This window comes from Leguminivora glycinivorella, chromosome 8 (genome assembly GCF_023078275.1).
Source record: "Leguminivora glycinivorella isolate SPB_JAAS2020 chromosome 8, LegGlyc_1.1, whole genome shotgun sequence".
Taxonomy (NCBI): domain Eukaryota; kingdom Metazoa; phylum Arthropoda; class Insecta; order Lepidoptera; family Tortricidae; genus Leguminivora; species Leguminivora glycinivorella.
Window position 1 is genome coordinate 24,847,139 of NC_062978.1, and position 16,246 is coordinate 24,863,384.

The 16,246-nt window shown below is 37.2% G+C and overlaps 1 protein-coding gene across 2 annotated transcripts in view; it reads right to left on the minus strand.

Annotated features, from left to right (window-relative positions):
• The window catches only part of LOC125228590 (neprilysin-4-like), a 97,016-nt gene that overhangs the window by 54,516 nt on the left and 26,254 nt on the right, over positions 1 to 16,246 (minus strand). For both annotated transcript variants that reach the window (XM_048133212.1, XM_048133211.1), the window contains exon 2: positions 14,424 to 14,476. In XM_048133212.1, coding sequence (XP_047989169.1) covers positions 14,424 to 14,476 — 53 coding nt within the window. The remainder of the gene's footprint in view (positions 1 to 14,423; positions 14,477 to 16,246) is intronic.

Below are 16,246 nucleotides of genomic sequence, written 5' to 3' on the forward strand. Positions count from 1 at the left end.
GAAGTGATATTCGGCCATACAGTTTTCGGCGATAAATAAGTGAACCCGGCTTATGGATGAAGAAGACAGATGGATAGAGTCGCACCTTAAGAATTCATTTTTCGCACGGAACTCTGAAAAAGAAGTCACAAGTATGTCTGTGGCTAAAAAATCTGTAGCCCATCCATCTTCCCAACACGGCAACTCATAAGGAAGCATTCACATCATAAAACTGTTTTATGCACATATTTCACCAAAACACGAGACCACCCATGAGTTATTCAAGAGGAAGTACGCGAAAGGACATCTCGACAAAGAACGGCAAATTATGTGTTGTGACGAATGGAATCGATTATGAGTCGATTATTCATCGGAGCTTTCTTTGACGCTTTGTGAAGATGATAATGATGCCAAGGGCTTTGTCTCGGGGATTTTTAATGAATCCTTTGAGTGTTTTGTCTGTTTTTCACCTCGGTGACAATGGCGCCTCACAATGACTCTTCACTACTACATCGCTTGTCTTATAAAGACGCTGAGTAATGAGTACCAATTTCTACTTATCGACTCAGAAATGGTCATCAATAAAATTGTCCGTGTCTATATTAAGTACCGTGGTGAAAACGGACACACAGGAGTTTATTCATTTAAAAAATATTTGACGCGAAGAAATTAGAGGATTTAAGTACCTAAGTATTGCACAAACTTATTTTAGTTTCAAAACGAAATTAAAAAGGAAACTATAACACTAGGGTAGAAAGCTTTTTTGTTCGGTAGGTACATAATTCACTTTTAAATACATACCTATACTCGTAAGTACCGTCTAAAGTCAGAATTGAACGTAAAGTGATTAGTCAGGTACGCAACATAGACTCGAAGTACTTAGAAGTTTATTTACCTAATGAATATTTTAATTTTAAATGCATTATATGCATATTCTGGGTGTGCCTTACACATGTCTGTCAAACCCATGTCACAAAATGTAAATCGAACATCTCCCTAATTAATAAAGAGTTCAAGAAACCCATACCTAATACCAGTAATACCGATTATGATACCCAACATTCGAGTTCAATTTTTCCATGCATAAAATGCAACTGTCATGGTTTAAAAAAATAGCCGACCGACCGTCCGACGGATTTGACGACCGATCTGGCGTAGGTAATCGGTAGTGATCCTGCCTCCTAAAGCCGATGGTCCAGGGTTTGAATCCCGGTAAGGGGCTTTATTTTGTGATGAACACAGATCTTTGTTCCTGTGCCATGGATGTTTTCTATGTAGGTATATGTATAAGTAAAAGTATGTATTTTTCTTTGTAAATCTGCAAATCGCCGCCTAGCACCCGTAGGTCAGTACAAGCTTCGCTTGTTGAGTTTGGGGCTAGGTTTATTTGTGCAAGGTGTTCTTTGATATTTATTAAAAGCAGTTTTTACGAGCTGCGAGCTTAACACACTAGTGTGTAGGCTTGTGTCGTTCACGAACTATGAATTGTTAGGAATAAAATCCCATCAATGACCGAAATGAACTGAATATTTCCGTGCTCTGTGAATCGGTCTTTGATCATTTAGTTCAGTATAGGATCGGCGAGCGCGAGCGGTTTGGATCGAGAACGAGTGTGTGAGTGCGCCGAGCGAGAGCGAGCTATTTAGCAGAGCAACACAAAAACGTCAAGTTTTCATATTAAGTTTCGGTTACTTACAACCTTTCGGCTCGGAATTGTTATTATCTGTGGATTATTCGTATCATTTGACACTATTTGGTCCCATTCGTTCTGATCTTTCCGACCGTAGTGGTCGCTGGTCTCGCTGAACTAAATGAGCAAAAGACCTAAAAGAGCGAACTAGTTCGTGGGAGCGATCGAACGAGATCAGAGCGCTCCGATCAACGAACGAAACGGCACAAGCCTACTAGTGTGATAAACCTTATCGGGTCGGTGCGTCCCTATCGCACTTACTAATAGTGCGAAATGGACTACCTGGCTTAATAGGCTTTATCACGCGACCGTGCTTGCCCGCCTGTGTACGTAGCCGAATGGCACAAACGCTCGTAGATATCTATCTCTATCGCTCTTGCGTATTGGCGCGACAGAGCCAGACTACCTTTCGCGTCGTTTTGTTTTCGTTTCGCGTCGGAGAAATGCCATTCGACTACGGCACCTGGTGTGTATTAACTATAATTATGGAAAGTTGTTACGAAGTAGGTACTCGTAAAGGGTACCTCTCTAGATAATCTATAGAGATGTTCCTAACTTAAGTTTACTACAAATACTACAATATTATTGCCATAAAACCAAAACACGGAAACCGAAGCATATTGTAATAATTTTATATTCACAATACCGCATCTCCCGGCAGATTGGCTGGCACCAGGAAATAGGAAATTGCTAAAAGAATGGAGAATGGAATGACTAGTTTGCGTCGGGCTTGTCATGAAGGAGAAATGCTAGTTTACTCATCGTAAGATGGTTCTAAAACGCTAACACTGTAAACTATTTTGTATTTGTATTTTTTGTAACACTGACAATATAGGCTACTTAGTCAAATAAGCTTCTTTTTAAGACCTGTCAAAACGAATTTGAACGACTTGCTAATATAGAATTTAGACTTGCTAATATTTAATTTAATTTATATATAGCCCTTGGGGCAATAGGAATATTGTCATACTTAATATTATGTTTTTGCATGCTGTGATTACCTATAAGTGGGGGATCAATTATGAATGGACTTTTACTGTCTGTAATTAATAGTATGTATATTGTATCTTCTGTTGGTGATCCTAATAAACAAATAATCAAATAATAATCAAATATGAAATCGAATTTAGTGACGTCACGGTCAACTCAGTTACTTTATATATTTCTACCTGACTTATTAAATATATAAATTGCATTTAAAAATAACTTCTGTCCATGTTTCTCTTATAATTATCTAATGCTTTATTTCGTGCATGGTATAGGTATAGTACATTACTACAGAGGCCGGGACAAAGGCCCGGACAGGCCGGGACAACCCCATTTCCCGCCGAGGTATGTATAGTGCTTTTCTCAAACATGGTATAAAAAAAAAAAAGCAAAAAAAAAAAAAGTCTACTGAAAATAGTAACTTTGGATGGCTGGCTCCTAAACGGTGCGTCGTAGCGCAAAAATAATCGAATTTTCGTTCCCCTTTGGAACCCCGTATACGCTTATAAAAAAACAAAAAGTTAAAAAAAATTCAAAAAAAAACGAAAAAATTTTTTTTTTTGTATGAAAACGCACCCAAAATCAAATATTGTCTAGGGCCCGTACCAGTTGCAGTCGGCACGTCTATAAAGCCCCTTATAGTTTTTTTTTTAATTGGCTAAATACCTGGATGTTATGTCACAATTATCTGTGTTTGGAAATTAAAAAAGAAGACTTTGCCGGCCTTGGCCTGCAAGGTTTGTATGAAATTCCATTATCTATCAATCGTCCTAGCCGCACCTGCAACGTCATACTTCGCTGCCAATTATAAGGCACGTAACATCAATATTTCATACCATGTTTGAGAAAAAGTATTTTATTTTAACTACAGTCAAGTTCCCTATTTGTCAGTGACAAACGAACTTTTTCAATGAGGTTTTGACGTTTTAGAACAGCCTCCGTTGCTAAGTTGGTCATAGCGGCTGCATCACCGGCAATGCAGGTCGCAGGTTCGAGTGATGATTCTTTCAAGCAAAATTTACACCACATAGTCGATTAAGCATAAAAGCTCTTCAAAGGGCATCACTTTAACTTGTGTTTAAATGATTAAATAAATAATAAATAAATTCGTATTAAGATACGCTTAAATTCTTCCTTCTACTCAATTGTGCCTACCACACTACCTTTTGTATTTAACCTGCTTCATTTTATTTCTGATTTTTATCAAATGAGTATTAGACCGTACACTGTTCAAATTATGAGTCACTCAATGGCCAGGTTGAACGACCTAAGGTCAGTCTCGGTTAATTTCTTTTAGAGGGTCCATCGTCCCAAGGGACGCAAGCGTGAATTTATGGAGTTGTAAAAATGGCGCGCCAAATAATTCGGTTGAAGTTATTTAGGGTTCCGTAGCACTACAATAGCAAATTACTTACAACGTTTTATCTGCTCTGCGAAAATTAAAAAAAAATGTTAACTATTTTTCTATTGACAAATTAGTCAGCCGAACTGTATTTAATTATTGTCAAAGGGCTTGAAGGTTTCCCAAGTACCAAAAGTATTATCTCCCGCTGGCCAGGAAGCTGCATTTTCTCGCTCAGCGGGTGGTAAATCAGGCCAATAATAAATCTTTTGTTTCAAAAGCCTTTTTTTTATAAACGTTTCAACGTCGATTGTTGCGTATTCGCTTATTTTGTTTAAAAATTATGGTTAGCGCAGAAATTATTGATGCCTAAGGTTGCGACACTTGACAGAGTATACTTTAAGGGCTGACGCCGACCGTTTGCTACATTAATTTTGTATGATTTTAAAAGCCGAAGCGAAAATGAGTGGCAGGATTACTTAATGGTAAGAAATAACCGTTATCCATGGGGTTTGGCACGGGGGGAAGGATGTGCAAGGGCGTTACTGGCACTTAAAACCGAAAATACTGTGCGACAACTGATACAACGGTTTAGTTGTACGAGGTAAAAATGAAATCTAGCTCATATAGATACGCCATGTAAGCGTGCTGGGCCCATAACCACTAGATGTTAGAGGAAAATGCAGAGATAAAAAAGGAATTTACATAAAATAGCGCGACCACATTGATGTAGTTCAGTTTGAGAACTGAAGGAAGATAATATGACAGTTATAAAAAAACCGGCCAAGAGCGTGTCGGGCCACGCTCAGTGTAGGGTTCCGTAGTTTTCCGTATTTTTCTCAAAAACTACTGAACCTATCAAGTTCAAAACAATTTTCCTAGAAAGTCTTTATAAAGTTCTACATTTGTGATTTTTTTCATATTTTTTAAACATATGGTTCAAAAGTTAGAGGGGGGGGACGCACTTTTTTTCCTTTAGGAGCGATTATTTCCGAAAATATTAATATTATCAAAAAACGATCTTAGTAAACCCTTATTCATTTTTAAATACCTATCCAACAATATATCACACGTTGGGGTTAGAATGAAAAAAAATATCAGCCCCCACTTTACATGTAGGGGGGGTACCCTAATAAAACATTTTTTTCCATTTTTTATTTTTACACTTTGTTGGCGTGATTGATATACATATTGGCACCAAATTTCAGCTTTCTAGTGCTAACGGTTAGTGAGATTATCCGCGGACGGACGGACGGACGGACGGACGGACGGACGGACGGACAGACAGACATGGCGAAACTATAAGGGTTCCTAGTTGACTACGGAACCCTAAAAACATGTTAGAGTGTTCGAAATACAAATAGAACAAATAGTAAAAAGGTTTAACACTCCTAATATTTAAAAATAACCTCTGAACTTGTAAGAAACTTGAAAGTGTACCTCTTTCTTTTAACACCCCATACTGCATAACATTGCGTCGTTTGTTGTAGAGTACAGTCACCGGCAGTTATATCGCAAAAAAATAAGACCGTGTCAGATATTAATATATGTATGCAGCCTTCTTTCTATGCAATATTATTGTCGGTGACTGTACCTAACTAAAATTCAAATAAAAAAGCTACAGAACCCTATACAATGACAAGTTAAGTTAATATTCACGAGTTTTCCTTAAATCCTTTTTTTTTTAAGTCAAGCCGCGAACGTGTGTCGCATCCAAAACCAGATAGTTTCGCAAAACAAAAATACCTCTTAGTGTTTTCAACAACTAGGAGTTTTTTTGTGATGTTCTAAAGTAGACAACCTTTTTTAACCTTTCTTAGGAAGGTCGTCTAGATGTTTAGATTTTATGTAAGTCATACGATTTAAATACTCATACGAGTATAATCGTATCTATTCATAGAAATTTCCGCTGTTTTTGTACATCAATGCATCTAATACTGAGTCCAGTGATCTCCATCGATATGCCAAAAATATCACATGTTTTTGATTATGAATTATCCTATTCTTACAAAAAGGTAGTACCTAAACTGAAATAAGTTGATATCATACACGAAAAAAAAACGACAAGGCCCACTGGTGGGCGAGCAGGGAATCAAACCGGGGTCTTCAGCTTACGCGGCTAACGTCCTTACCACTAGACCACCCGCCCGCCTTGTCGTTTTTTCTTTCGTGTATGATACCTATCTATTTCAGTTTATAATTTATATGCAGTAGTGTGACTACCTGGAAAACAATAAACCAAAAAATATTTAATAAAATAATTTGATTTGTTCCCTATTAGTTGTAAGGAAGTACCTAGTTCCTGGTTTTGCTTCCTTATTATAAGTAGGTATAGGATAGCCTATTCTAATGAAAATGAACACAAGTTAAATTATAATCTATTGAAAATATTTCAATATTTTTTCCAGACTCAGGCACCAGAGGACTTGGTCACTTTTTCTTTCATATATGTAATTTATTTCGGTTTTAAGGATAGCCTATAATCAAAAAACTAACGAGTTTACCACAGCACGATGTATTTGTATATGTCCGTCCATCTGTTTCAGTTTTTATCTCGGTTTACTAAACTGTGTAACGATCCGTAACTGATTGACTTACGTACTCCATTTCACACTACACGGGTTATACCTAATGTTAACGCCATGACTGGCAACACTGTCCAGGATAGCCAACCTCCGGTCACCCCGCTGATCCAATGAGCAGCGGCCAGCGCCTCGACCTGCCGGACCAATAAGAATGAAGACTGAAGCGCCACAGTTTCCCCCTTTCGCGTCACTATAAAAGCAAGGTGCACGGCACCAGCGGCCCTTCTTTTCCAATCAAAATTATCTCTCCGTTACGTGTCCTAGACTAGAACCTCTCACTGTACTAAAAATCCATTAAAAATGGTAATATTTTAAACCTGTTTTATTTAATGTCTGGGTTCCGGCTCAAACACCTAATATGTTAGCTCACTATTATATCACGTTGCATGTCCATAATAGATGTAATGGCACGAATAAAAGCATTTTTGATGTGTTATGGTTATAATCATAAGCTGCTGTTGCATAAAATTACGTTTTTTGCACTAGTAAGATATAGGTAGGTACCTACTTTTTAACAGCGTGTTGACAGCTATAAATTTTCATGAGGGAAGGGGTCAGTCAAGTAAGTTAGGCCTGATTTAGACGACGTGCGAACTCGCATGCGATTTTAGTTACATTGTGGGCTTTTGAGGTTACATAGAATTTTGCACAGCCATCAAATACCGCAATGTAATTAAACTCGTATGCGAGTTCTCGTACCGTCTAAATGGGCCCTTAGCAACCAAGTTCTAATTTGGAACCACGACCACGTTAAATGTATTGTTTCACTACACACACTAACTAGTATTAGTGTGTATTGTAGTCATTAACACTACATTTTCGCAAATAAATATCTCTTTATCTCTTTCGTACACTCGTAGGTAGGAAAGAAAAGGGGAGAGAAAGATTGTGCCCCTTTTCCGAGTTTCCGCATTTATCTCAATTACTAGAATCAAGGACCATATAATACGGGACAGACAAAGCCCATACAAAAAAGCGTACCCCTGAAATTTATGGTCATTTTAAAGTTTAAAACTAGATGGCGCTGTTTCGCAGCCTGGAAGTGGCCAAAATCATATTTTCCCGAAATATTTTTGCGTGTTTTTATTTTTAATAAGAACAAACGACATGCCACTTTATTTTAATGCAATAATATCACTTCAATACACATTTTGAAAAAATAGTTATTTGTTATACAAGGGGGCAAAGTTGTATTTTAACGCCGAGTGTGGAATTGATTCTATAGTTGAACCACGAGCGAAGCGAGTGGTTCGAGAATAGAATCCTGAACTTGCGAGTTTTTTTAACACACGAGAAGTACAATACATTTGCACCCGAGTGTAACACAAAACTTTTCCCTTCACTAGAGCGAGGAAACTACAACGCAAAAAATGCGTTTATCACTGCTTCCAGTAGTTCCACAGGTGGTAAATCATCTTTATTACTAGATTCTCCTACTTTTATCAAATTTAAAGCAGTTAATTTGACTTTATTCAAGGTCAAATTACTTTACCCACTAGTGGATAAAATGCGTTTTTACCCGCTGGTATTAAAGGACAAAACACGTGTTTCCGAGCTAGCGAGGGGAAAATAAATTTGTAGGAATCATCATTGTAGTTATGATAGTATTTAATAGGTGGCGCTAAAAAAATTAGATAGGTACGATTGGTATAGAGACTGTAAATCCTATATAAATAATCCTTGGATTTCATGAATGAAATCTCTTGGCAATGGGAATGGAAGAGTACTGCTGATTGTTACAAATACAGCTAATCTTATGGAATGTCAATTAATGTTAGCGGCAACCGTTGGAAATAATTGGATTCCATAAGATTTAATTAGACAAGCCACAAAAGAGGGCAACACCTGTCGCGCAAGACCGAGACACGGAAATTGTTCCACGGCCAAAATTCTAACCCAAATACATATAACATAATAATGATGATGAATGAGGAGGCACACTGACGTTTTATCCCGCCAGGCGGCGCCTGTAAGTGCCTAGGCATGTCACTGCCATTGTTATGTGAGAATGAGAAAAAAAATATCATCTCGCTCTCACGTATGAAATTCTTTATCTGTGCAATGGACTAATAAGGTGGCGCCATCTGTCATAACCTTTGAGTGTGCCATAACCATTGATGACCCGTCGCGCACCTAGAGTATTTATTTATTTATTTATTTAGGATTACCAACAGATAATACATCTTACATGCTCTTAAATCTAGTTTCAAAAGTCTAAACTGACGCTTATCTAATTATAGGTAACCACAAGAGCAAATATGTACACGAGCGATAGAACAGGGTGCGTACTTGCGTAGCCGAACGGCACAAACGCTCACGAAACGAAACGCTAGTAGATATATTATATCTCTGTCGCTTTTGCGTATTAGCGCGACAGAGCCAGACTACCTACCTTTCGCGGCGTTTCGTTTTCGTTTCGCGTCGGAGAAATGCCATTCGGCTACGGGGCCAGAAGAGGCTCCATGCGGCGCCATGAAGTCAAAGCTGACCTGAAATACTATTTATGTAGTCTTTAGTAACAAATACGACCTCTTTCCCTGTATTTAAACAATAACCAAGTACTCATTAAGTCCAACCGTTACTTACTAATAAAACATACAAACTAGTTCCAGTAACATAAAGATTGTCTACGGCTGCGCTAAATCCTTTATTGCCTTTACGGTTAACTTTAACAAAGGATGATTCATGGTTCATTGGTTTTGTGATGTGTACAGTTGTACACTTTTATTTGCATTACATTGTAAGATTAGAAACACATCCCTACATCTATGGTACATGTCATTGATCAGACTCTCTCGTGGGCACCCCATGTGACTGAAATTAGCAGGCGACTCTTTGCCTCTCTTCACTCGCTTCGACGTCTCCAAAGCTTCCTTCCGTTCCGTACAAAGGTTGTCCTTGCGCAGTCGCTTTTGATTCCACTTCTGGATTATGCGGATATCGCATTTTTGGACCTTACCGAGGAGCTACTTGACAAGCTCGAACGTTTGCAAAATGTGTGCATCAGATACATTTTTAATTTAAGAAAATTTGACCACATCTCTCATTTCCGCTCCCAGCTGGAGTGGCTGCCCATCCGTCGCCGTAGAGACATGCACGTGGTTTCTCTCCTGTATAATGTTTTATTTTCTCCTACTTCCCCTCCCTATCTTTCAGAACGATTTAAATACTTGGCTGACGGTAGCGGGCACCGGCTCCGTTCCAGTGTGAATCTCACTTTGAGTATCCCGCCCCACCAACATAGGTCCTATAATAAATCGTTTACAATCTACGCAGTTAAATTGTGGAACTCCTTGCCTTTATCTCTTCGACAGTGTCAGTCGGTCGCGTCGCTGAAGGCTAATCTAAAAAAGCTTTGGCTCTCTGATGAAGACTAAGGTATTGGATGTATGCGGTTTTGTAGTTGTAGCTTTTATTATGTAAATATATATTTAATTTATATATTATATATTTATGTCATTTGCTATTTGTATAGTTGTATATTATGTATTTATTCGTATATATTGCATGTTAGTGTAAGTTATAATTTATTATTACCTAGAATCCGTTTCCTGCGCCGTTTGTACTGTATGCCTACCATCTCCAATTCTCCCTCAATTGCTCAAAGGTTAACTGGAAGAGATCCCTTAAAGGGATAAGTTCGCCTTTGTACTTATAATAAGCTCTTTTTCCTGTGTGTTGTATTATTTTCTGGTACAATAAAGTGTTTTACTACTACTACTACTACATGTCTACATTTTAAATATACCTAACATTTAGTAAACAAGCGGCGATAACTTGACAACAATACATATAAATATACACAACAAAAAAAATTGACGCTAAAACTAGATATAAAAAATCTCACCTAGAGAACCGACCTCTGGAAGTGAACCCAGGATGCTGGCGGCGTTGCCCCTTTGCACCGCCAGACTTAATTTTTGGGCAAAGAAAGACCCTGCCCTGTAGTCCCCCGAGACACCTATTAGTCTGACCGACACTTCTTTTATAATATAAATAATTCTTTTTCAATTTCATTTATTCATTGCCATAAATTGTATTGTGTACTCGTACATGTACCTATCTTCTTACTCAGTTTTTAGGGTTCCGTGCCCACAGGGTAAAAGGAGGACCCAACAAAAATTCCGCTGTCCATCCGTCTTTTTGTCAGTGCGTCTGTCACCAGGCATCTCATGAACCGTTATAATGCGGGGACACACTGACATTTTATCCCGCCACGCGGCGCCTGTGCAAGTGTCTAAGCATGTCACTGTCATTCATATGTGAGAGAGAAAAAAAAAAATCTTCTTCTCGCTCTCACGTATGAAATTCTTTATCTGTGCAATGGAGTAATAAGGTGGCGTCACCTGTAATAATCTTTGAGTGTGCGTCCTCATTAGACATTTTGAAAATTTCACACATGATGTTTAGGTTGCTGCTATCGAACAAGAAATAGTAAAAACGGAAATAAAAAAATATTTAAGCGGGGCTCCCAATTCATTTTGCCGTTAGCACTACTCTTGGAGAATACGGATCTGACCCTTTAGCACAACTTGCCTTGTCGCGCGCGAGTCCATACTTGAAGTCGCGCTTGATGTATGGATGGACTCGCGCGCGACAAGGCAAGTTGTGCTAAAGGGTCAGATGTAAACTACCTTTAGAACTAACAATAATCTTCAATTGTTTCACCGAGTTACCCATAGCAACTTTTATTCCCATCAATTATAGGCAGGCTCTAGTTCCGTAAACGTTTTCCTTCAGCTACGCACGTGTGAACGTTTTTATCCCATTGTCTTGCAACTGTCTCTTATGGGCCATATATGTACATTTTATAGTATGTTTGTATGTTAAGATAACTCAGATTATGGTAGTAATAGATAGTTTTTAACAAGATACTTAGTAAGGTGCGCCGGGACAATTACGACTGTTTCAATTTCAACTAACTAATCGCTTTTTTTTCTTATTTTGAACTATTATCTGGAGTTCTTTATGAGTCCAATAAACACGTGTGTCATATGTCACCGGACACAGATGGCACTCTCTAGTTAATACTAGTTAATAGTGTAAAAAATCATAAACTGAAATAGATACCATACACTAAAGAAAAAGCGATCAAGCCCACTGGTGGCGAAGGCGGGAATCGAACCCGGGTCTCCAGCTATCGCGGCTGACGTGCTAAACCGTTACACCACCTCGACCGCCGAGTGTATGTTATCTCTGAAGGCTAGGAATGAAATAATTTGATTTGATTACATACTTCGAGTGTAAAAAAATCGCCTCAGTGCACATACCTATAGATTAAATTATACCATTATTCTACTGTTCGCTTAATTGGGAGGAAAATGTACAAAAATATACAATATCTTAGGTTTATTAGATCCTATAAAATGTTATTAACCCTGCCGTTCGGACCTAGTTAAATCTTTAGGGTTCCCTATTTAATAATTCGCAAGTTTGTCACAAACCTACCTGTAAAATGCAAATATTACGGAATATTACTAGACGAAAACCATTATTTATCTTAATAATGTTCTTGTTTTGTAAACACAAAAAATTAGAACGTCATTTTAAATGTTGGGAAACACGTACGTTGACTAAGGTAGTTATCTAAAAAATAATAAACACAATAATATTAATAAGTCGTGAGTTTGTAACGGATCTTACGATAATTAGATCGTAATAAGTTGTTTTTACGAGGTTTAGACAAATACGCAGTTATGATAACTATTGCAACGTAAGTGGAATTATGTACGAATTTTCGTTGACGTCGGTACAGTCGCACAAAAAATACCACAAAAATATATGACACATCAATCTTATGTCTAAAGTCATAAGAGCGCGTCAGATATTTGTGTAATATAAAAAATTGATGTTATGTATGAACCTGTTTATTATAAGTATTAACATTGTTTTTATGATTATTAGATCGTTTTAATTATAATGTTTTTATCATCTTATTTTTTACCTATTAAGTATCATTGACCCGAAAATTACTGGAAAACTACGTCTCTTCGCCTAGGATAACTATATTTGCCTGGCTTTATAAAAAAAGAATGAAATCATTAATTTATCAATTAAGTATATTACAAGTATGAAAATAACTTGTTAATTAGCGCTTTCTTGGTAATTCCCATACAATTATTTACCTGTTTACATGCCCTAATTTCAATGCAATATCACCCATAACAGTAGGGTACACTTTTCAGTTAAGAACCATGAACGTGATTAAATATCGACTAATTATATACTCTAAGTATCATTGCCTTCAGCATTAAATCCTGTCAGGACTCAAAACTGTAAACCTCAAATACAAAGGTTAAATGTAACTTAGTTTGCACTCAATAAATGATATGATTTGAAAAAGTACATTACATAAAACGTCTTAAACCCTTGGTACAGGCTCCGTATTTAACAATGAGATTATTTTACTCATATTGTTGCAGAAATACTTTTTATGTATAATAAACTTGTCAAAATGTATATTTTATTGCTGTCGATTCATCTCATGAGAAAATATAAAAATCTGAAATCACGTCAGAAAATACGCCTTGGCCCACTTCATTAAGCTAGGGTTACTACAGTCACCTGTGATATATACTGTTCAAGAATCTTTCAACTACGTATATAAGCTTCAACATCTAACTGTAGGACCAGAGAATCAGATGCAGAGGCGGCCCCTCTGCATATAAATATGTTTTCATCACACTTGCTCAGTAAGTATGCATGTAAAAAAAAAGTATGCACCTCCAGTACAATGTAACTTTTGCTTATGTTTTTTCCATATTTTGTAAGTGCACATATTGTTTCAAGTGTCATGAAAAACAAAATTGTCTAAGTAAATATTTAACGTACGGAAAGTAAAAATGTTGAAAACTCGTTAAGAATAAACTTACTCTCGTATGAAATATTTTAATTTGACTCTACATAACTTGGTTGAGCAAGGATCGAAACTCCTAACTCAATTGTTAGAATCAATAGGTTTTTAACTCCACGATGAGAAATTGTGTATTTTGTACAAGCTTTTTTTTAAATTTGACCCACTGCCCGGTTTCTGATTAAGCTGAAATATTGCACACATAGGTAAATCCCGTGACAATTCAATACATATTATGGTATCATGGAGCTAATCTGATGATGGAGCAGAAAGGTGGTCATAGGAACTCTGTTATGAAACGTCGTATCCCCATCGAGTAAGGGGTTTTAGAAACGTCTCGGAGAACAGTATATGACTGTTGGAAGAAAGGTACAGTCGGCGATAAAAGCTTGTGATTTGCTGAAAAAAAAATGTAATTTTTGCAAAAACACTTATTTCTTATCACGTCTGTCACGTCTGTGGCAGCTAACTACGTCATATCAGCAGTCTCCGTAACCTGTGGACGGACGGCTGAAAAACCAGAGCCATTGCATGCGCGTGGCGTCTCAAATGTATGGGTTTTATACACTTATTTTAGTTTTTATACTTATTTAAATCTGATTCTCACGCAGTGTAGAGCCGGCCTAACCCTGTCACTGTACGATCATTACGGTCGTTCTGCAGATCCACTTGCACTGTTGCGTAACGCCGGGACCGCGACAGTGTGGGTTATTCTTTTTTTTTTGTAATATGTGACTTTCTATCACAATAGGGCCCTTATTGTGAAATAAGGACCATTTTATCAGATTTTTTGTTGCAATTTCAGGTATGACACGAGGAATCACGCATTTTTAGGTCAAAATACACATACATACATACCTACATCACGCCTTTGTCCCATGAAGGGGTAGGAAGAGCACACCCCTAAACCCCCTATACCTAAACGATATTTTTAATAATATTAATAAGTTTTATGTTATGTTACGAGTAGAAACTCAGGCGACTTACAGTTTCTCAGCAAGTTTGACCGCCGCCGGCGCCTCTGCGTCCACTTCTTTGATCTGAAATAGTAACAATCTATTTTTAAAATAGTAAACACTACCTATTAACTTTTTCGGGGCTTCGGATATCTTTTATAAATATCTAGTGACCACGTTTTTTTTTAAAATCCATACTTATATTTCCATATTATATATGATAGTTATATCTAATTGAAATTGGGAGAGTGTGTGTATCTGTTTGTTTATCCGTCTTTCACGGCAAAATAGAGCGACAAATTGACATGATTTTTAAATAAAAATAGTTGAAGGCATGGAGAATGACATAGGCTACTTTTTGTCTCTTTCTAACCCCCCACTTCCCTAAAATGGGGGTGGAAGTTTGTAAGGAGCATTCCGCAATTTTCTAATTTAACGCGAGCGAAGCCGCGGGCAAAAGCTAGTGATTTATAAAGCAGTGTCTGTGTAGTCTTGCTGTTTCGGTGCAGTAACCGAACTTGAATCTCTCCGTCCTTGACCCGTCGCGTTGCGTTAGTTCCAACTGAGCGCTAATTGCGATACTAAGATTAGTAAGATTACAAATTAAACTGTTTCAGTTAATTTAACTACGATTGGATAAATAATGATTGTAATGAATAGTGGATGTCTCTGGTGACCAGAGGGCTGATTGGCAGCTACATTGACCAGGAACTAGTCGGACATATATGTCTGACTATCCAGACTGGATACCATACATATATTATCTTATCACATAATCAATTTGAATCGGATGTCCCAGTGTCAAAAATTGCGGTTTTGTTTCAAGAAACATAATTAAGACACTGGTGTATATCGTATGTAGAGCTAATTTTTGATACTTACCTACATATAAATTAAAGTTCGATTCGGGTAGTATATAGTTAACAGAAAGTGTCACTGTTAATGCTGGCACTAGTACGATATTGGGTCATTCGTTTCATATAAGTTTTGTGCATTTAAAAAACAAAAACTTGTTTAAAATAAATAAAAATGTTATTTATTTATCACTTATAATTGTTATGAAATTAGCATAATACGCAAAATATCGTACGTAATACATAATAATTTCATTATTCACCTAATTAGACAAGTTTAAAGGCCCTAAGGGCCATCTAATCAACATAACGTGCTTGTTTTACGTCAGGCAAACCACAGAAGCTATTTCACGGAATGACTACTTGACTAGTCTATAACTTCATATGGGTTCACCGCAACATAAAACATAAGTAATAGAGACTAGTAAATGCTTAAAATTACTAGAAAAAAGCTGAAAAGGACATTAGCAGTAATAACATCTTTTTGCCCTCTTTTTCTCCTTGGCAAATATAGTTACGAAGAGGCTTGAAGTATTATTTTAATTTCTTTTATTGAATAAATATTAACCGTATTTTGGTTTTGGATGGAGTCATTTTTAACCGTCGCCTCATACATATCTCTCAAGAAGGACGGTTATCAAGTCGTCTGTATGTTTTTTTTTATTTTTTATGTTTGTTCCTCGATATCTCCGTCGTTACTGGACCGATTTTGAAAATTTTTTTTTTGATTGAATGTATATGCATACAGATTGGTCCCATTTTTCTCAGAACCCAGTTTTGATGATGGGATCCTGGAGAAATCGAGGGAACTCCTCGAATCTGAAAGGCATACATATGGTGATTTTTATGTTTTTAAAGGAACAGCATGCATTTAGGTACGGAAAAGTAACATTTGGTGCAGTGGAACTGCTGATTATGGCCAGAACGGAACTCTTCAAATCTGAACGGCACGCTTATAGTGACTTTGGTATTTTTATAAGAACAGCATGCACTTTCATCC